Source organism: Echinops telfairi, unplaced genomic scaffold (genome assembly GCF_000313985.2).
Source record: "Echinops telfairi isolate 266 unplaced genomic scaffold, ASM31398v2 ScPeMD7_18;HRSCAF=68, whole genome shotgun sequence".
Taxonomy (NCBI): Eukaryota; Metazoa; Chordata; class Mammalia; order Afrosoricida; family Tenrecidae; genus Echinops; species Echinops telfairi.
In genome coordinates, this window is record NW_022103915.1 from 43,275,622 (window position 1) to 43,298,416 (window position 22,795).

Sequence of the window (22,795 nt, forward strand, 5' to 3'; positions counted from 1 at the left end):
ATGTGTGTATGGATTGTGATGAGTTGTATGAGCCCCTAATAAAATGATTAAAAAAAAAAAAAAGAATAGCATCTCTGACTATGTCAGCATATTGGAAAAGTATGGGTAGGAGTTTGGTACCCTTTGAAAGGTTTCAGATTTTACTATATATAGCTGTGATAGACATGCACACAATGATACACATGGGCATTGATTTGCAGCCTATAGGAGTGTTAGAATTGAGATAAACATGTTTCAATGTCATCAATTTCTTAGAATTCTGTTTTATTTCATTTAGGTTTTCTCCCATTTGATATATTTTTTCAAAGATTTTAAGACAACTCTCTAGCTGTAATTTTATGTATAATTGATTATATTCATATATATGTATATATGATTTCATCTCAAAATATTTTTGGGATTAGATGAGACATAAATAAATGTTTCCAATCAATTTTTATAGCATGTGCTTCATTGGAGGCTCCATGGTGGCTAAGCTATGGGATTATAGCCCTTTGGTGAAGCTTTGGGTTACTAATCCAGGCTCAACAGTCCAAACCACCTAGCCTCTCCACAGAAGAGGAGGCGGCTGTCTACGCCTTGGAAATCCTAAATGGAGCCCGTGTGCATGAGAATTGGCTCTGTGGGAGCGAGTATGAGATTTTCTTTCAATGTTGCTCACTGACCTTTGTGTTAAGAGACAGTTTCTTCCTAATCCTGATTACTATCATGATCATAGTCTTCAAAAAAGATTTTCTGACATTACTTCCTGGCAAGGGCAGTTTATAGAACTCTTATGAGCAGATTGATTATTTTCTATGATTCTCTGAAACCCTAAGAAAACATGATTATCCAAAGAAAAAGACAGTTTGCTATTTAACAAAATTTTGCATGACACTCAATTGTACAATAAACTCTTAAATATACATACAGAGACAAGCTATTAATTTAGTACAAAAATTATGAGAAAATAGAAATGTTGACTAGAAAGTTCAAAGACAAATTGAAAAGGGAAATAAGAAAATTAAAAAAAAAGTTTGTAATTTTCATCAGAAGTCTTCAAAAGATACACATAGTGGTGCTGTATGTGAAGTGTTGGACTGCTAGCTACAATGTTAGTGGTTCAAGCCCAACAACCAGACAAATAAGGCAGTCTGTTCCCATTATTACTTATAGCCTCATAGGTTGCTATAGGTTTATACTTTAAGTAATTACTGCGAAGCAATGATTCTCCAAGAAAGAGACACTGTTTAATTCTCCCATCTTAAAATTCACATCGTATGTGCCCATTTCAAGTGTTTTATTTTCTTAACATATTTGATTTTTTTATTACACAGTTATTTACATTACTATATTTAATCACAGCAAAAATATAATTGTCAAGTTGCTGTACAATATTTATCACATTCTTTTATTAGTCTTAATTTGAACAATACTTATATTCTTAATTACCTTACATAAATCATTTTTAGATCAGAAAGTTGCATTGTAATCTGACACATAGACTGACAAAATAACTTGATAGTTGTTTTATCTTATATTGTGTAATTCTACTTCTACTTAGGCCCAATGTCTCAAATACATTTCTTAAACCTTGGTGTATTGCAGTTTAACTGCATGAATTGTTCCCACTCTTAATCAAATATATCCAAAAACATATTTCTAACTTTAGAAAATATTTGCAGATGTGTGGAAAGATGATCTTATTTAGTCAAATATCTGCACATGGAAGAGCTCATCAAAGAGATTAAGAGCAGAGCACATGTCGACCCTAAGTTTCATCAGATCCCTTACTTTGGGAAGTTAATGACCCCAAACAATGGTAGTCTGACCAAAATAAAAATGCTAACAATTGCTTTTTGTGTGTTTTCTCTAGTAATTTTACTGTAAAACCAAGGTCAAGAAAACCCTGACGCGAATTGTTCTACTCTTGCTTTTAAACAAAAACCTTTGTTACACTTTTGTGTATAAATTTAATTCACAGAAAACTCATTCACAGGAAATCTTTATTGTGAAGCTCATCAATTTTTACCTACTATGTTTCACTGGTTTGAGCAGACTCCTGTTGTGAACATGACCTTTTGCTTTTAAATAGCAGAAGTAATTTGATTTTATTTAATTACCTTTTTTGTGAATTAATTCCCTGAAGATATTGACAAACCTAGGTGTTTTGACACTCACATAATTAGGAAAGAATAAAACCCAGACAACTTTCTGTTGGGCCACAAAGTTATGTGATTAAAAAATAATAATGGTGAAGTTTTTCATCTTCCCACAAAGTGAATAATAATTGAATTCCTATAGAGAATTCAATTTCATTCTACAGTATATTGGCCGTCTTTCCCAAAAAGATTTTAAGAATGTTTTGTGTGGAAAAGTCGCTTGCCTAACTCTTTCCACTAATTTTCTCATTTATTCCAATAATATTGGATTTGTGAGAAGCAATTAATTTGAAGTGCATTATTAAGTCCATCTAGAAGCAGGAATTTTGAGGAAGATGAGTGGTCCCTTCAATGCCTACCAAAATGTCGTTAATTCATTTGTTCCTTTGTCCTTAGAAAGAAAACCAGGGGATCGTCCTCACTTATTCTTTACTATAAATTAACTCTTACTATAAAAGCAGGCTCAAAAAGTTCCTGGAAAAGTTTAAGATAACTTTATCTTAAGTTGAATTAAAAGATAATGGAGTCCATGAAATTTTGAAGCCTATATCTATTATGCCTGATAAAATGTGCAATTTTGCATAAAATAACTGATTGATTAGACTCTAGATTGGTTATTCAGTCTCTGATCACCATGCTTAGGAAATAGTAGCAGAAGTTAATTAAGTCTAAAATTCTCTAGACTTCTGTTTCTGTGATATTATAAAAGAGAAAATAACCCATGATAATTAATAGTTTAATTAATTGCTATAACTATATGTTGGACAAGTCTTCAAATCAATATTTCACAATATAGGAAATGGTTGTAATATAGTAGCTGAGGATACCACTCTACCTATATAAGTTTTGTGAAAATTGTATATACATGTATAAAAATATAGGTGAGTAGTTTTATTTTCTTGTTTGCCCATTTTTATTTCACGGATTCTTTATAATGAATATTAATGTGCATTTTAAATATCTCCAAAGGATATGTTAGAAACAGGATAGCACCTTCCTTTGACTTTCAATGTTAAGTATTTCCTTGATTTAATCTCTGGGTTTCTGTGTTGACATTGTATTTAGATCTACTTGTCCTATGCTTGCGTGATATTCCTGCAGTTATTTGTTATCCAGTGGATTCTGACTCACTGGCTCAGAGTGGAGCTGTTCCAGGAAGTTCTCAGGGCTGTGACCTTTGAGATGCAGATTTCCAGGAGGATTCTCCAAGGTGTCTCTGGGTAGGGAGGAATTGTTGATCTTCCAGCTCTGAGTCCAACACTTAACTTTTTGCATCACCTATATTATTAATACCATAACGGAAAAAAAGTGATGCTGAAGGATGGTAGAAGGAAAATAATATATAGGAACGCTCACTCTACTCCTCTCTAACTCAATTCCTTTTAATGCATACAATGAAACTTTTCAAGTAGGATGGCTTCCCAAGGGCAAATAATAGTGGGCTAAAAAAAAGACTGTCATTGGATCTCTGTGTCTTTACAACGCACTCGAGAATGCAATTCATGTATTGCACGTGAAATTAAAGTGGTTAAAATGGAGCCAAATTTGCAATATAACCTGGACTATTTTGTGGCCCAGGGGTTGGGTTATAGTGGCTCGCTTTTTCAGATAGAAGCATTAATACCTCAAAGTACTTCAAGAACTAGAAAACCTCAGAAGGTGCCATAGGTTATCGTTCATTTTTCCCGTTTAACTCGACAGCATGGCATGCAGAATAGCTGAAACTCAAGAGGACTGAGTTCTCTAATGCAAGTGTGTCCCCATAATTTGTTGAAAGGTATTGAACAAGTTAAATAACCCTTGAGGGGTATTTATTTTTTCTGCAAAATGGGTCATTAGGTTGGGCACGGTGATGGTTTTAAAGTGTTCCTTGTTGAAAATTTAAGGAAGGCAAGTACAGTGAGAGGTTTTGCTTATGAATCTGGGAGACTGACCGGGCAGACAGCACAGCTAAGGCGGAGCCAACACTTGATAAATAGGACCTGAATCAATGACTGCCTGCTCCCTGCCTGGGAGGGTATCTTGCCACCACACTTTGACCAAGAAGAGTTGTGCTCGTATTTGTTTTATATGTTAGCCCTCAGGATAGATTCAATAAAGAAATTTAAGAAAAAAAGAAGATAGTGTTGTGTAAATAAATGTTTGCAATCTCTGGGCTAAATGACCTTCTAGATCTTTGAAATCTACAATAATTCTTAGTTGCTATTGTTTTAAAAAAATCAGACCATAAATTATATCTATGACAGAGAGGGGGAGTGATCTGTGCTTTGGCAGGTAGTCAGAAGCAACTATGCAGAAAACGGAATCAGACGATGTGTCAGTCAAAAGGGAAACATGTACCAGGATTGGCGAGAAGTCTGGTGTGCGTGGAACGTAGGAACAGATTTGATGAAGCGAGCCAGAGAGTGGCCTCCCTTTGACTTCAGATATCCCCAGCATGAAGAACTTTGTCGTCTCTGCATGGCTTTGACTTTACCAAAGGAAAGCAGATCATTACGTATTTTTATAAAAATTAGAGAGAACATGATCTTATGTGAGTTCTACTAACGGTTCACTAGTAACACCATGGAAGTTAGGTGTTTGGAGGCAGAGGGATATCTTCTGTGAAGATGTGTAACTTTGGTTTAATGGAACTGGTACTATAAATAAGCTAAACGTTTTCTTTTTCTAAACCAAGAAATTCATTATTTTTTGGAGTTAGCTTGCACAATGCTGAAATCTATTCCTTATATCCTGTACTTTCATAATGCTTCCAAAGAAGAAGCATGTCACTTGTCCCATTGAGAATCTGCTTTATAAGTGCCCTGGTATAAAGAAGGGATTAATGAAAAATTATGAGGGCATGTACACATGACTTTATATATGAGTATTTTCCAGTGGAATATAATTTCATTTGCTTGTAATTATGAGATACCTGTTAGGAATCTAATCACTGGAGGTCGAACTTCACATGCATGACACTGTTCATTGAATTTAGAGACCAATGGACCATGTAAGAGGATTTTCTTGAATAACACTTCTATTCTACCACATAAAAACTAAATTTGTCTTGCCTAAGAGCTCTAGCGAGATAGTGGGTATACACTGGAATGCTACAAGCTCCTTTGCCACCCGTTGCTCTGTGGGAAAACCAAACCAAAACAAAACTAGGCTACCTAGTCTCATAATTAGTTAACAGCCTCAGAAGCCCATGGAAGCAGCTCTACCGGTTCCTAAGAGGGTCAGAATTGGCTTGATGGTAGCGAGTGTGATTTTGGAAACGCATAAGAATTTTAAGGGCGGTTCAAGAAGGCAAAGTAAAATATTTCAATGAAATGTGAAAAGACCTGGTTTTAGAAACAACCCCCACAAATAAAAGAGCACATTTAATATTTCTCAAGCAGAAAGTATTGAATAAAAAATTCAAGGCTTGAAGTGCAATATTTGGGAATTCTATGGACAAAATATTAAATAACACATAAAGCATTAAAAGAAAATGGGAGGAATACACAGTCACTATCCTAAAAAGAATCGGTTGATGTTCAACCATTTAAAGCTGTAGCATGTCAGGAAGAAGTCCAGAATACACTGAAGACATTGACAAAAAATAAAACAAAGCTTTAGGAATTTACAGAATCTCAATTGAGCAAATGATGCAATGATGGAAGTACACACTCCCTTAAGCAAAGACATTTGGAAGACAGATACCTTTTCAACCAACTGGAAGATATCCATAGTTGTGCCCATGCCAAAGAAAGGTGACCCAGTAGAAGGTGGAAATTTCAAACAATTGCATTAACATTACATGCCACTACGATTTCACTGACGATAACTTAAAAACAGTTGCAGAAGTACATTGATAAAGAACTGCCAGTAACTCAAGCCGAAATTGGAGAGTATGCGTAATGAGGGATGATATTGCTGATATTGAGTGAATCTTAGCTGAAAGCAGAGAATACCAGCAAGATGCTTGCTTGTGCTATATGGACTATGCAATGGCATTTGAGTGTACAGGTTGTAACAAATTATGGGTAGCATTGCAAAGAATGGGAATTCTAAAGTGGTTCATTTGGTGTATATAGAACACTTGTACATAAACCAAGGGACAATCTTTGAACAGAACCAGCACATGCTCCAATGTTCAAAATCAAGAGAATTATGCATCAGGGTTGTATCTTTTCATGATAATTATTCAATATGTGTGCTGGGCAGAGAGTCCCAGAAACCAAACTATATGAAGAGCAATGTGGCATCAGGATTGGGGGGTGATACTTTAGCACACTGCCATGTGGTGTAAGTGGAGAGGATCTGAAAGAGTTATGGATGAAGATCAAAGAGCAGAGACCTCAGTACGAGTTCCGCTCCAACATAGAGGAGACTGGAAGCACTCACTGCTGAAGAGAAGAGATTATAGCCTTCACTTTGGATTACATCTCAACACAACGAAAATAATAATCTTCACAAATGAACCAAGAAGCAACATCATGTTAAATGAAGAAAAATTAAAATTATTAAGGATTTCACTGTCCTTGAATCCATAATCAACACCTGTGGATTCAACAGCCATGAAATCAAACGATGTATTGATTATGTCAGCCCAGTCCCCGGGTGCTGCAAAGACTTTTTCAACGTGTCAAAACACAAACCGATGACTTGAGGACGATGGTGTGGCTCACCCAACCTATGGCAATTTGAACTCCTCATACTTACTTGAAAGCTAGATAATGTGTGCAGGATATAGACGAAGAATGGATGCCTTTGAATATGGCATTATCAAAGCATATGAACTATACTATGAACTACCAGAAGAATGACCAAGCCTGTCATGGAAGAAGCACAACCAGATACACCGTAGAAGGGAGGATAGAAAGCCTTTGTCTCCCATGCTTTGGGCATGTCACCAGGAGGGACTAGTCTCTAGAGAGGGCTTATGTTGGTTAAAGTAGAGCGTCAGCAAAAAAAAAAAGAAGACCTCCTGTGAAATGGATTGACACAGTGGCTGCAACAATGGACTTGAACCTGCCCACTATTATGAGGATGCTATTAGACCAGGGAATGTCATTCTACACCTGCTCCTTCCGATCAGAATGAATTCAAAGGCATCAAACAACAAAATAGTTATAAGCAGTCCCTAGGTGATGTGAATAATTAAGTGCTCAACTACTCGCCAAAAGACAGCTCTGGTCATCTGCTTCCAAAACCTCACAGCCTTGAAGCCCAGTGTCACACTTTTATTCTACACACATGGAGTCTCCCCAATTTGGACTTGACAATATCTAAGAGCAACAGCAAAAAGAGTGTCTTTACTGATGTCCATAGGAAATAACAATTAAGCTATATTTCTATCACAGGCTTACCATTTTACCACGCATACTCTCTCTAGGAGTAGTGAAAGAGCTTACCACTGGACTTGACTTTAGTTTATTTTAACATCTATTTTTAACCAGTCACTTTTTATTACGTGGGCAGTGGTTATATACCATCAATCAAAACAAGAAATGAGTTCATGTCATGTGAACTGGCATATAAATGGGAAAATGTCCAAAGAAGTGTAGGAAGCATTCTCTTTTGGCAATAGCACTATGCAGAGAACAGTACTAGTAGATTTCCTTTGCAGCATGATTCCCGAAGGCAAGCATTAAAAGGAAATTATATGTTACTAAAATGGATCTAAAAGTTTAAAATGTTCTGTAAGATAAATGGATAGGTATAGAATGATCATTTTTTAAAATTAAACCATTTGGTTTATGCTTGTGTATGTTTTAACTTGTTATATTTTCATAGAAATAATTTCAGTTTCACCTTGGAACAAATATTAACCTTAGCTAAATGCTTAAAATATCTTCAGGCTATATCTGAATTTTTTTTCATACTGTCTGGAACATTATCAAACACATAAAATACAAGAAGAGTAGAAAGTAGAAAAAGTAAATTACTTTCATAGAGTGCTAAACCAACAATAAATTCTGTGGGGATACTCATATTCAATACGGATAATAAAAATATAATTTCTTAAGCCTTTGCTATTTGTCAAGCTAACCTAGGATATAGTGCTACTCTCTCATTGAATTCCTACATAACCTTATGAAATAAGCCCTACTATGATCCCATTTTACCAATGGAGGTTTGTTACTGTCACTTGTCATTGAGTGCCCTCGTGTTTAACAGGATGGAAAAAATGACCTGTTCTGTGCTATTGTCATAATGGCTGATGGGTTTGAGGTGTTGTGGTAGTTACTATTCTACATACAATATCGTAAGAAATTACTCCCCTCCCATTGACAGGACTAGTTTTCATCTCTCACTAGCCATGCCCCTATGAGAGTGTTTTCTCCTGGTATGACAGCTATCTTCACTCACCTACAACCCTTCCTGAATGTGGAGCTCCTTCAAGGCAAAGACACTACCTTATTTACCACTTCACTTCCAGGGATTCACACAGTGGCATGACCCATCCTAGGAGCTCAATTAAACAAAGACTCTGCCGTGCACCCCATCCTGACTCATAGTGCTCCTACAGGGCTGAGGACAACTGCCCTTCTGCTGGGACATCGCATCTTTTTCTCCAGCAGAGGCACCGATAGATTCAACCTGCGGGCCTTGTTGGTAGCAGCCCAGGTGCCGCCCACTGCTCTGTCAGAACTCAGTAAAACTCAGAGTAGAACTTCCCTTGTGGGTCTCTGAGACTATAACTTACATCTGTTCCTCTGAACGGCTGGTGGCTTGGAACTGCTGACCTTGCAGTTAGCAGCCCTTTGCTTCTGAGAGTTCAGCAAGGATCTGTTAAATTACCAAGCTAGTCAGAAGTCATTGAATACACTGAAGGAAGCATCGCGTGGTTTTGGAACATAACTGAAGGGAACATAAAGTCCCAGTTACTCTTAGGAATCTTCGGCAGTTCTTTTCAGAATGCCTATGTGAGTTTGAAAGGCAAAGCCACGGAAACGATGACATGATTTGAAATCATATGTGCAGTGTTCGAATGGTGACTGCAAAAGAGGAAGGCCCTCCATCAGAGAGACTGACCCAGTGGCTTCCGCCATGGGCTCAACAGCAGGAATTGTGGGGATGGTGCATTTTCACTCCGTTGTACATGAGGTGGCCATGAACTAGACACACAGCTAAGACTTTAGAAAAAGGTAAATGGGAATGATATGTAAGGGTACTTTAATTAATGGCCTTCACGTGTAGGATGGGCTCCTCTCCTCCCTGGGGAAGCAACCAGATTCTCATCAGAAATGGGTCCCAAAGACAAGGAATACTCAGCGGCTGCTTTAAGCCGTAGGTGATTTTTTTTTTAAGTCTCACATGTAATTAATACAGGGGAAAACGATTTTATATTAAAACAGTGTAAAGTGTAACTTAATGAGAGAAAAACTAACAGACGTCATCTTGAGGGCTGGAAATCTTTTGAACGGAAAGCATTTCTGATTATGAGGAATAAATTCACCCAAACCAAACTCACTGCCATCGAGTCAATCCTGATAGCAACCCTGGAAGACAGGGGAGAACTGCCTCTGGGGCTTGCTGAGCTGTACAGCTGTAGAGTAGAAAGCTTCGTCTTTCTCCCGAGGACCTGTTGGTGGTTTTGAATTGCGGGCCTTGTGGTTAACAACTGAATGTGTAACCCCCTGTGCCACCAGGGTTCCTGATTATAAGAAACAGTTTACCAAAAAATCTGGAGGAGCATTCTAAGTGAGTCTGTGCAGAGGTCTTGGAAGCGGGAGGTACCCATTTCTATAATCATTCTGCTCAATGGCCAGTGCTTAAGCGTGATTACCTTATCCAGTTTTATTTCCTCTCTGCTTCATATGTCCAAAAGCTACAGGCAATAAATGTCCTCTTCCTGTAGGCTTCGAAACCTATTTCTGCTATTTTTCTCTCTTCTCAAGGATGCTTAGACCCTCAGAGCTGTTGTGAGGTGTCAAAGACCAGAACAAGCAGAGCTGCAATGTAAGGATGGCTCCATCCTTCTGACTGTTCTGGTGAGCTAGGTCTTACAGGAAGCTGCTGAAGACCGCCTTTGCTCCTTGGACATGAATTCATTTGTATTAGTAGATCTTTCAGAATGAAGAAAACACGTGGAGGGTAGAATCTTACCAGGTAGTGCCTGCAACTCAAGTTAACAGAGTCCCTTCATGGTTTCTGTTTTCTGATACCCATTTCTAAATTAATCCATCTCCAAGGTACAGTGATGTCCCGAAAACGGAACTGGATTTAGTGATGAAAATGTCTGAAATGTCGGCTGAATAAAATGAAGGTTGATGCCCCATTTTAGTTGGTGCTTAGATGACTTCATATCAACTTGGTTTGGAAATCTTCTCCTGATCACTGCAAGACTCTGCTTCTTCTGTAGTACAGTAGATCCACATCGTGCTAAAGGTGCTTTCCACCCAGTGCCGTATGGACCATATGCTCGTCAGCCCTGCTCCCAGACTGTTAGTGCCATTCACCGTCCTGGCCTACTGACTGGGTTACTGGCTATCTAGACTGCAGCAGGCACAGTCACTGGAAAGACCAATTGGTTGGCTGGCTCTTTCGGAAATGGTCCCTTTCTCTTTCCTTCTCACTCTTTCATCTCTCGCTTCCTTTAGGTCCTGTCTATCTGTCCCAAGGACATGAGAGCCGATATCTGTGTGCATCTCAACCGGAAGGTTTTTAATGAACATCCTGCTTTTCGATTGGCCAGCGATGGGTGTCTGCGCGCCTTGGCGGTAGAGTTCCAAACCATCCACTGTGCTCCCGGGGACCTCATATACCACGCCGGAGAAAGTGTGGACGCCCTCTGCTTTGTGGTGTCCGGATCCTTGGAAGTCATCCAGGATGATGAGGTGGTGGCTATTTTAGGTACTGTGACCTTGCCTCCTGTCGCAGCAAAGCGTGTAACCGTTTTACAGATTTTTGCCTCTCGGGTTTCTGAAGAGAGATTTCTTTTGACTGGTGACCTTAAAAAATGGGGTTACTAATGAGATGATGAATCTTAGTGAAAAATAGGAATGCGGGCTCAGCAAAGAACACTCATATTAGGCACAGCCTAATATGGGGCATGAGAGTTGGATGAAAATGTTTGTTGTTGTTGATGTTTGGAAACTGTAGAGTACATCTTTTAGACTAGGGCTAAGGTGCCTGGCACTCCTCTGTTGATAAGTGTGAACAGGGCTTGGGGAACGACTTCCAGACCACTGGTATGGAGTGGTAGTCTGACAGGGATGGCAGACCGGTTTAGTTTAACCTTTCCCCCTAGAGATTAGCAAGTGAAATCCAGAGGAGCATATTGAGTTGTCCAAATAGTTAGGAAATGAGTGAGAGCTTGCGTTTTGGTCATCTTACTCTCCTTTTCACAGCCCCATCACAGTGGCCCTAAGTAGTACACTCAAAACGAGGAGGGCAATGAGTCTTATGTATTACATTGGAGAGATCACATTGCAAGGAAATTAACTTTATGATTTACAGCTGGTTCTATCCTTCTACATCGTTGCTTCCAAAGTGGGTGATACTCCCTGGGGGTCCTGGAATAATCTAGGGAAGGTGCAAAACCAAATATCTACACTTTATCCTGGATTATGGGCCTAGTGAGAAAGTTTTTAATGGCCAAGGGGCATGGAAAGTAAATTTTCTTTTTTGAAAAGGGGCCAGGAGGCCAAATAAGTTTGGAATTGATGGTCTGTATTACTTAGCTGATAAGAAATTCAGCCCCCAGTTGAGATATATTGTGTATCTGTGAACAGTTGTAACGAGAAGGTGCGGACACGGCAGATAAAGGACAGATGCACAATTTCACGTATTTTGGGGATAGTATAAGATGTAAATCTTGATTTAAAAAATATCTAAGAGGATCTTTTAGATCAGCGGTTCTCAACTGGGGGTCGAACGACCCTTTCACAGGGGTCTCCTGATTCATAACAGTAGCAGAATGACAGTTATGAAGTAGCAACAAAAATAATTTTATGGTTGGGGGTCACCACAACATGAGAAACTATCAAAGGGTCACGCCATTAGGAAGGTTGAGAACCACTGTTTTAGAGGATTTTCTGTTCTTTTACCTCATATCTGCAGTAGGTTCGTGAAGCTACACACAGATGTAAAATGAATCAGTAATGAGAATGAGGTCAGAGGAGAAGCTTCACTCGTTTTTAACTCTAGTAACCTTTGTTAGAACTCTCCCTTTTGATCCCATGGCTTATGTCTCATGAAAAATGAACTCACTTTTTAGACTTGGGTTTTTAGCTAAGTGAACCTACCATAACTTAAGTGCCACTTATTCTCATAAGTAAAAGACTGATTGATTTATTTTAAAAAGAGCAAAATCCAGCATGAACAGGAAAGCCTGATTTCAATTTCCAACTATTTGAGAAAGATAGAATTGAGAAGAAATGACCCTGCGTGGGAAGAAAGTAAGCATTATCAAAACGAATTCAGGGTTGTCCGTGTCTAAATGACGATTTGTGATACTTTGTTTAGCTATTTAGAAATACTATTAAATAATATTATTTACAATAATATTGCAGTGCACACATAGGACACAGCTCTTTAAAGTCAGCACTCTGGATATGCTTTATAGCTTCTTATTGCTTGTCGCCTTTATGTACTACGGTATGAAGGGGTTATATACAATCCGTTATAAAAAGTGTACATTGCACGAGAACACTCCTTTGGGATAAAATGCTCTTTATACATGTTTGCTTAAAGAAGGATCTGAGACACAAGCCCAGAGGGGTGGATTTTCTTTTCCTGTATGTTCTTGTCAGTGGTGGGTGGGAGGATAGAAAGTGGGTGTCATCCTGGTAAATCCCCTCAGCCGGAAACTCATCATTTGCTTTGTCCCCTTTCTTCATCACGACGTCCCCTTGGTCACTCCTTTTCTAAAAGAAGGTTGGAGAAAGCCCCGAGTTCATTGCCTCTGGGCTGAGTCTGCTAAGCTGTAATGATGTGCTCCAGGAGACAGACAAAATGCAGTTTCTTCGCATTGGTAGCTGGTTTGTGCAACGGCACAGTCAGAATGAGCACAGGGCCTCCTGGGCATCGGACCAGTTTCATCATATATCTGTCACATTTTGTTCCTATGAATGTGTGCTTTTTTGTTTGCCCTCATCAGAAGTCCTAGAACCGAAAGGCTTTGTAACCCTTCTGTGCAGTTCACCAAACGATATGGCATTTCTCTGGTGTCCGTTATTTCCCTGTTTGCATGGCATCTCAAAGATTAGTTTAATTAAAAGACACACAAATTAGGGGTTTTTAAAACCTAAAATGCCTCAAAAATATTTTAGGAAACAAACCCAACTCACTTCACGGAGGTGATTCTGATGCACAGCCACCCTGTACATGATTTCTAGAGTTATCTGTCTTTATGGGAGCAAATGCTCATTGTTCCACCATAGAGCTTCTGATGGACTTGAACCACAGACCTTGTGGTTAACAGTCCAATGCTTTTCCAACAGAGCCACCAGGTTCCTTCTTTTAAGAAAAGCCCCAAACCGACTGCCACTGAGTAGATTCTGAGCCATCCATCTAAGCTGCTAATCTTTAAAGAAGCAGAAAGCCACAGGGCAGTTGGATTTGAAGAGCTGACCGTGTGCTTCGCAGGCAAGTGCTCACCCACAGCGCCGCCAGGACAGAGGGAGCAAGATGCTGCGTGACAGCATCAGACCTAACGTTGCTTTCTTCTCCTTCCGTTTTCTTCTTCTTCTTTTTTGTAATGCATTTTTGAAAACATTATAAATTTAAAGGAAAGAAACTAAAACGTCAAATGTGAGGTGTTCCTCAAATTCTACTTTGTTGAATAAGTTGGTTATTTATTTCTACTTTGTCTTGTACTGAGAGTGGCGTAGTAAAGCATTTTCTTATCAATGCGTTTTATGGATGTTTTGCATAGTTTGTGCTTTATTAAGTTTGGTGGTGAGATTTTCATAACTGTTATAGCTTCATTGTGAATTGTGGGTCTTGGCACTGAAATATGCCCTTCTTCCCTATGCTTTTTGCCTCGAATCTAGTAACGGTCAGATAGGAAGGCATCCCTCTAGTCCTTACACTTCAGGAAAATGGGGACTTATCCAAGTTGATCTGATAGGAGAAATAAAGTAGGGCTTGCTATCTCTTACACTGATTCATTTACCAGATGAGAGATAGAGGAGGGAGGTCAATTTGAAATTAATTAAAACCTCGGGATCCAAAAATAGGTGCAGTTTCATTCCTTTGGATCTTTGCCTTTTAAAAGGCTCGTGGTAGGTGCACAATTCTTTGACTGTCAAAATTGCTGGGGAATTTAATGAATACGTTTTGAAGCATAACTAATTAATGGACAGAAAAAATGTAGACAACAAACACTCTCTTATTTTTAACATTGAAAGATGGCTTCACGATTGTTTTCCTGAAGAGGGCGTAGGAATATAATTGCCGTTCATGGCTTCTTCCTCTTTGAAGTTCGTTCAGTTCTTACACCTCCACCTGTTTTGACCTTCACGCTGTCTATGCAACACAAAGAATTCCAAATTAAGTTCATGGGGCATGCATAATATTTTCTATTCTTTAATTTATTCTTTTAAGTTCCTACCCTATAATTACTTAATGTGAGCAGATGTATTGAAATGGCTGAAATAGCCAACTTACTTAAAAATGCCTTGACAAGTATATTGTACCCTTCAGTGACTATAACATGGTCTCTCTCCACTAACAATAGCTTGGGCACCTGAGACAGAGTCTTCGCTGTTTTGCTGCGTTCACATTTTGTCATTTCTTTATGGGTTTATTGGATGTAGAATCATAGTGTAGGAGTTATTAATCTAGGATCATGTCTACCTAAATCATTTAGATTTTACTTAAAATCCCCAAGTGAATTATACTTATGTATTTGGGATGTGGAGGAAGGCTATTAAATTTTTTTCCTTCCATCTTATTTTTTTAATCATTTTATTAGGGGCTCATACAACTTATCACAATCAATACATACACCAATTGTGTAAAGCATATTTGTACATTCATTGCTTTCATCATTCTCCAAACATTTACTCTCCAATTAAGTCCTTGACATCAGCTCATTTTTCCCCTTCCCTCCCTGATGAATCCTTGATAATTCATGTTATTATTATTTTGTCATATCTTACACTGTCTGATGGATATTACATTGTTATAGGATTTGGGAAAGCAATCAAATGAACCTAATAATGTAAAATTATAATTTTTTGTACTTCGGTTCAAATTTCCTTTGGGTTAGAACAATTTATTGAAAGTCTGCATTGTAAACATTTTCACATGAACAGAGATAGCTGATAAGTTATGATATTAAAAATTCAAAATCTGTTATTTTTGAGTAAAGGCATGTACATATGTAAATATATTTATATATGAGGATGTGGAAATAGATCTATGTGCATATATTTATCGGTTTAATATTAAGTTGGACATTGGGCCTCCACCCAAGTACTCCCTCAATGCAAGAATACTTTGTTCCATTAAACTGGCATTCCATGATGCTCACCTTCCTGACACAATTGCTGAAGACAGGTGGGTGCATAAGCAAATGTGGTGAAGAAAGCTGATTGAGCCCAGCTATCAAAAGATATAGCATCTGGGGTCTTAAAGGCTCGAAGGTAAACAAGCAGCCATCTAGCTCAGAAACAACAAAGCCCACATGGAAGAAGCACACTAGCCTGTGTGATCATGAGGTGTCGAAGGGATCAGGTATCAGGCATCATCAGAACAAAATGTGAAATTATTGTGAATGAGGGGGAGTGCGGAGTGGAGACCCAAAGCCCATCTGTAGGCAATTGGACATCCCCTTACGGAGGGGTCTTAGGGAGGAGATGAGTCAGTCAGGGTGCAATGTAGCAATGATGAAACATACAACTTTCCTCTAGTTCCTAAATGCTTCCTCCTCATCACCCCCCCTCCACTATCATGATCCCAATTCTACCTTACAAATCTGGCTAGACCAGACGATGTACACTGGTACAGATAGGAACTGAAAACACAGGGAATCCAGGGAAGATGATCCCTTCAGGACCAGTGGTGAGAGTGGCGATACCGGGAGGGTAGAGGGAGGGTGGGGTGAAGAGGGAACTGATTACAAGGCTCTACGTATAACCTCCTCCCTGGGGGATGGACAGCAGGAAAGTGGATGAAGGGAGACGGCGGACAGTGTAAGATATGACAAAATAATAATTTATAAATTATCAAGGGTTCATGAGGGAGTGGGAAGTGGGGAAGGAGGGGGGAAATGAGGAACTGATGCCAGGGGCTTAAGTGGAGAGCAAATGTTTTGAGAATGATGAGGGCAATGAATGTACAAATATGCTTTACACAATTGATGTATGTATTGATTGTGATAAGAGTTCTATGAGACCCCAATAAAACAATTAAAAAAACTGCATTATAAACATTTTCACATTGAGATAGCTGATAGGTTATGATATTAAACATTCAAAATATGTTTTTTAATTTCAAAAAGAATCACATCTAGAATATATATGAATATATTCCTATTTTGAAAATCTGTAAAAATATGACTTTTATGCTATGGTTAAGATTTCTTCATATATACTTGCTATTAGAAGTCAAGTGCTTCATACTGTAACCTCTAAAAGGGCTTTTCCCATACTCTAGAAAATTATTTTCTTTTTTGTCCATATTTCTATGTTTTCAGATACTAATCTCTGAAACATGTCTATTTGCTTTACATATTATGATGATGAATTTAGCAGTTAATTCAGATATTTGTATAAATGGTAAATCAATATTTTCTTTTTATTCGTTTATTTTTAATTGTATGTCCGTCTTGTTTAAAACTCTGTAAGCAGAGATTATAACATCATTTATATATAGGTCAAATTATACACTTTCAGAATTCCTTGGCCTATAGGTCTCTGGTAATATGAGGGGAATTCAAAATGTTCATGAAAATCAATTTAAAAATAACAGAATGTTTGCCTGAATGTTTGGAAGCCCCACATACATGAATCGTTGTTGCTGTGAGATGCCATTGCACAGGTTCTGAGATGCAGCCACCCCATGCACAAGAGAAGGAATGCACAGCTTAATCCAGGACCGGCCTCAGAACTGTTCCTCTATTGAAGCCCATTGATGCTTCACTTGTCATTCCATCTTTACGAGGGTCTTCCTCTTCTTCACTGACTTCCTACTTTACCAAGCACGATGTCCATCTGATAAGCTGGTCTATCTACAGTATGCATAGAACAAGTCTTGCCACCCTTGCCTCTAAGAAACATTCTGGATTGCACTTCGTCCAACATACATTTACTTGTTCTCCCTGCAGTCCATGGCACATTCAGTATCCTTTATCAAAACCATAACTCAAAGGTATCAGTTCTTCTTCAATCTCTTTTATTTAATGCCCAGCTTTTACATGCAGATGGGGCCATTAAAAATAACATTGCTTGGGTCAGGTTCACCTGAGATCTCAGAAGTGATACCTTTGCTTTTTAATGCTTGAAAGAGGTCTTTTGCTTCTGTTACTGTTTCTGAAGGGTTAAACTATAGAAGTAATGGTTCTTTGAGGGTGCGGGGAAGGGGAGTAATGGGGCACTGATAGCACTGATGACCGTATAACCCCACCCAATGGGATTGAACACAGAATTGATATAGGAATGGACTTACTGTATCGTGTAAGATGTGGCAAAAAAATGATAGGGAAGGGGAAATTTTAAAAGGGTTCTTGGGGGGTAAGGTGGGGGAGAGAGGGGATGAGGGGAAACTGATGTCAAGGAGTTTAAGAAGAAAGAAAATGTTTTGAAACTGATTATGGTAGCAATTGTACACTACTCCCTGATGTGATTGAACTGGGGAACGTTATCATACCTGCAAGGGCTCCCAGTAAAATGATTTAAAAAGAAGAAGAAATCTTTTGCAACAGATTTATCCAAAACAGGTGTTTTGATTTCTTGACTGCTTCTTTAATAGCACCTATTATGCATCCAAAGAAAGATGAAATTCTTGACCACTTCAATCTTTTTTTCCATTTAACAAGATATTCGAGAGTCACATTTAAAAATATATACGTATATTAAAAATTGAGGTATAATCCATCCTGAAAGCTGGAGTCTTGGCCTCCAGCAACAAGGGCTTTAAGTCATCTTGGCTTCCAGCAAGCAAAGTTGTGATATCATAGGTTGTTAATGAGCCTTCCTCTAATCCTGAGACCACATTCTCCTTTATGTATTTCTAAGATTATTTGTTCAGCATACAGATTGAGTAAGTATCGTGAAAGGGTACATCCTTGGAACATCCTTTCCTGATAATGAAATAAGGCAGTGCCCCTTTTGTTCTGTTTAACAACTGCCTCTTGGACTATGTACAGGTTCTACATGAGCACACGTGTTCTTAAATTTCTATTCTTTGTAATGTTACCTGTAATTCATGATGATCCACAGACTTGAATTCATTTATATAGGCAATAAAATAAAAGTAACTGTCTTTCTGGTATCCTTTGCTTATAGCCAAGTTTCATCTAACATCAACAATAATATCCCTCATTCTACATTCCCTTCTGAATTTCGGTTTCTAGTAAATTTCTTGTCGGAGTACTGCTGTAACTATATTGTAATCACCTTCAGAAAATTTTTCTTGCATATGATGCTGATAATATTGTTTGATAACTTCTGTAGAATCATCTTAATTTGAGATGGGAACAGTTATGGAGTATTTCCCTTTGGTTGACCAGTACCCATCTGCCAAACTTCTTGGCTTAAACAAGTGAATGATTTCAATGCTGTATCCATTTGCTGAAAGATCTCAATTGTTTTCTCTCATTTCCTAGACCCTTGCTTTTTCCAAGGTCTTCAGTGCAGCTTGGATTTCTTTCTTGATCATATATTACCTCCTGAAAAGATCGGATATTGCCCAATTCTTTTTGGCAGAGTGACTCTATTCCTTTCATTTTCCCACCATTTCTCTTGATGTGCCATCTGAAATTTTGTCCATAGAATCCTTCAGTCGTGCTACTCAAGGCTTGAATTGTATCTTGTGTTCTTTTGATTTTCTAACCCTAGCTCTTTGCACATTTTATTTTATGCTTTATTTTGTGTTCTGGAGCTTCCCTTTGAAACCTGTTCAACTCTTGTACTTCATTGTGTCTATATTTTGCTTTAGCTATTCTATGTTCAAGATAAAGCCTCAGAGATCCTTTTGACATACATCCCTTACTTGCCTTTTTAATACCTTCTTGGCTTATTTGGACCTGATGTCTTTGATGTCAGTGGTCTTTAGGTATTAGTGTTCTGTGCATCAAATTGATTCAGGAGATTGTCTCTGCATTCAGCCAAACTATGCTCAAGTTCATTTTCTCTCGCATGGATTTGCTTTCATGTTCTTTAGCTTAACTTGAATTTTCATATGAACAGTTGGTGGTCTGTTAGGCCCTGGCTGATTTTCTGACAGATAATATTGAGCTTTGGTATCTTTTCTTTCAAAAATGTATTTGCTTAGATTCTTGTACATTTCATCCATCAAAGTAAATATGTAGTAGTTTCTGATTATGTTCTTGACAAAGCTGTGTGCAGTGAATACATCATTGGTCTTATAAATTTCTGTCCTATGACCTCTGGTGGTGTTTCTAACACTGAGGTCATATTTTCCAGCTTCTGATCTTTGTTTCCAATGTTTGCATTTTAATCACCAGTATTTTTAATGCCTCTTGTTTGCATGTTTCATTGATTTCAGCCTGAAGAAGTTGATAAAATCTTAATTGTTTACACTTTTGGTATTCATGGTATATACATAAATTTGAAAAATGGTCATAATAACTGGTGTTCCTTAGAGGTATATGGATAACATCATATCACTGACAATTTTGTACTTCAGAATAGATCGTGTCATGTGTCTTTTGATGAATGGGATGCCTTTCTTCTTCACTTAGTTCTCACCAAACCAATCAAACCCATTGCTATTGAGTCAATTCCAATTCATAGAGACTCATAGGGTTTCTAAGGCTGTGAATCTTTATGGGAGCAGACAGCCTCATATTTCTCCCAAATGGCTGGTGAATTTGAACCACCAACCTTGTGCTTAGCAATCCAGTGCTTGCCAGATAGTGCCACCAGAGCTCTTTAGCAACCATGAAATGCCCTCCAAATCAAACATGGTTTTTTGGGTTGTTTTTGTCGTTGCTCTGTGTGCTTTGTCTAGCCTCTGGCACTTGTTGTATGCATTCATATTATACATTTAGGAGGTATTTGTTGAACACAGAATTATTTTGCTTCTATTTTTAAATTTTATTTATTTATTTATTATTTATTATTTTTTAATCATTTTATTAGGGCTCATGCAACTCTTATCACAATCCATGCATACATCAGTTGTGTAAAGCATACTTGTACATTCGTTGCCCCAGAATTGTTTTTCAACAAAAAGAATTCTTTTGTTATAAAATAAATAACTGTTTATTACCATTGCCCATTACTGGTATTAGAATAATACACTTTTGAAAATGTTTACCTGATAGGAACGCTACAGCTCATTCTTTCTGTGTGTACATAAAAATCTATTAGCTAAATCAAAGAAAGGCACCTTGGTGGTGTAAATGGTTAAGTGCTCAACTGCTAACCAAAATTTGGTGGTTTGAATCCTCCCAGAGGCCTTAGATTACAGTACTGCCAATCTGCTTCCAAAGCGACAGAGTCTTAAAAACTCTGTGGGGCAGTTGTTCTGTGCTGCGTGAGGTCACCATGACTCAGAATCCATTCTTGACAACTAGCAACAGCGTGCATCAGTGAGTTCATTAGTAGACGAGAGTTATTTTTCCTTCTTTAAAAATGTTTTCATGTTTGTGTCCAGTACAACTTTTCAGCGAAATGAATTTAGACATCATTCCCTGTAGATTGCAGACATAGTTTCTAAATGTTTTCAAAGATTCAATTCTAATATATCTTTACCATTTCTCAATGTTATAGTCATTTTGCTATTCTTTCTGTTCTTCCCCTGAAAATATCATTTTGTACAATTGCTCTACATTTTCAAAGTTCATCTGAAAGCATTTAATTTAAAAGTTCATGTTTTTTATCTAGTATGTTATGCATTGTATAATAATAAAGCTTATGAGCCAACTGGAATAATGCAAGACTGATTAATAAGTAAAAGTGCACGTATTTATTATGGACCATACTGTAAAACAATCATCAAACAGAGCCATCATTACGCCCCCATATACACTCACAGGAAAGTTACCTAAGTAAATTCCAAATGCTATATCTTTAGAGGTCTATTGGACGTATTAGCTAACTATTGTCCCTGTGGAACAACTATGCTCATTATTAGGCATTTATATTATTCATGTAAAGAGAACCATAATTCCCAGGCATACCATGGCCTATGTAGCCCTTTAACTCTGTTGTAACTCTCTTATTTTTTCCTTGACATTTTCCTGCCTCCTACTATATTAATCTTTTAAATTTTACTTCTGTTCTATGATCTTGTTTCCTGTTGTCTGACAGTGAACTACTTCATAAGACTTGATGCAAAGAACTGAGAAAATATAAATAGACCAAACAACAACTTTTGGTTTGAGTGTGAACTTTCCTACTAATTTTAGGGCTTGGGGGAAGGTTAGTTCTCTCAAGCTCTAAAATGTTTATAGCTGAGACTACTTGGGCCCAGTGGGAGGTGACCTAAAAACCAGCATCAGATGTTCTTTAGTTGGGAAGATGAACAGGAGTTTCCAGCCTTGAAAGGGTGCAAATGATGCCATCACTCTTGGCTAGTCTTGTCTAACCTACTATCTCCACCGACCTGGGAGAGCTACAGATTACTCATCATAAATGTGCATGGCATGCTTTAAAGGTAGAATTTAACACGTATTCCTAGGAAAGTAATTAAGTTGTTTAAAAGACAACCATATTTCCCGAAGTTTCAAGATAGTTTGTTGTAAATTGTTAGGCAATATTAAATACTTAAATCTTAAAATTATAAATTAAAATTTTTGTGGTAGACATGTAAGATTTTTTAATAAATTAGGTAAGTATAAATACCTTCAAAATTGAAATTTGTCTACATTGGTAGGGGAAATTATATTTACCCTCTGGTTATGTTTTATCTATTATGATGTACTTATCAATTGTCTTAGTCAGGGTTCTCTAAAGAAATAGGACCAATGTTTTGAGACGTTTCTCATATAATCAAAGAATGTTTTCCTCTTCTTGTCCCACTTATTATATATTACCTTTTCTGTCCTGTTTGGCTGGCTTGAAGTACTACATCTATCATTCTTTTTTTTTTTTTTAGCTCCCATCAGTTCTGACTTTAATCTACATGGCGTGAGCAGGTTTTTGCTCATGTCTGTGGCACAATGCAGAAAGAATAGGTTTTTGGCAGGGTACCTCTGAGAAGTATTTTTCCACTGAATATATCCCTCCGGTCTTTTTCACATGAAAACTTCCTGTCTCACAGTAGTATCACGAGGAATGTAGGGATGGCACTTCAGAAGCCAGGGGCTCTTGGGAAACTGCATGAATAGAAGGGCCTGTCTCTTCCCTGTGACCCTTCTGTAAGAGGATGTCCAATTGCCCACAGATGGGCTCTGGCTCTCCACTGCACACACACCCTCATTCACATGGACATGATCATTGACATGATTTTTTGTTCTGGGTCTTTGATGCCTGACACCCCATCCCATCGACACCTCGTGATTACACAGGCTGGTGTGCTTCTTCTCTGTGGGATTTGTTGCTTCT

At 38.0% G+C, this 22,795-nt stretch overlaps 1 protein-coding gene across 1 annotated transcript in view; it reads left to right on the plus strand.

Annotated features, from left to right (window-relative positions):
* The window catches only part of KCNH5 (potassium voltage-gated channel subfamily H member 5), a 356,634-nt gene that overhangs the window by 280,010 nt on the left and 53,829 nt on the right, over positions 1 to 22,795 (plus strand). Inside the window, exon 9 of the mRNA XM_004698639.2 lies at positions 10,715 to 10,967. Coding sequence (XP_004698696.1) covers positions 10,715 to 10,967 — 253 coding nt within the window. The remainder of the gene's footprint in view (positions 1 to 10,714; positions 10,968 to 22,795) is intronic.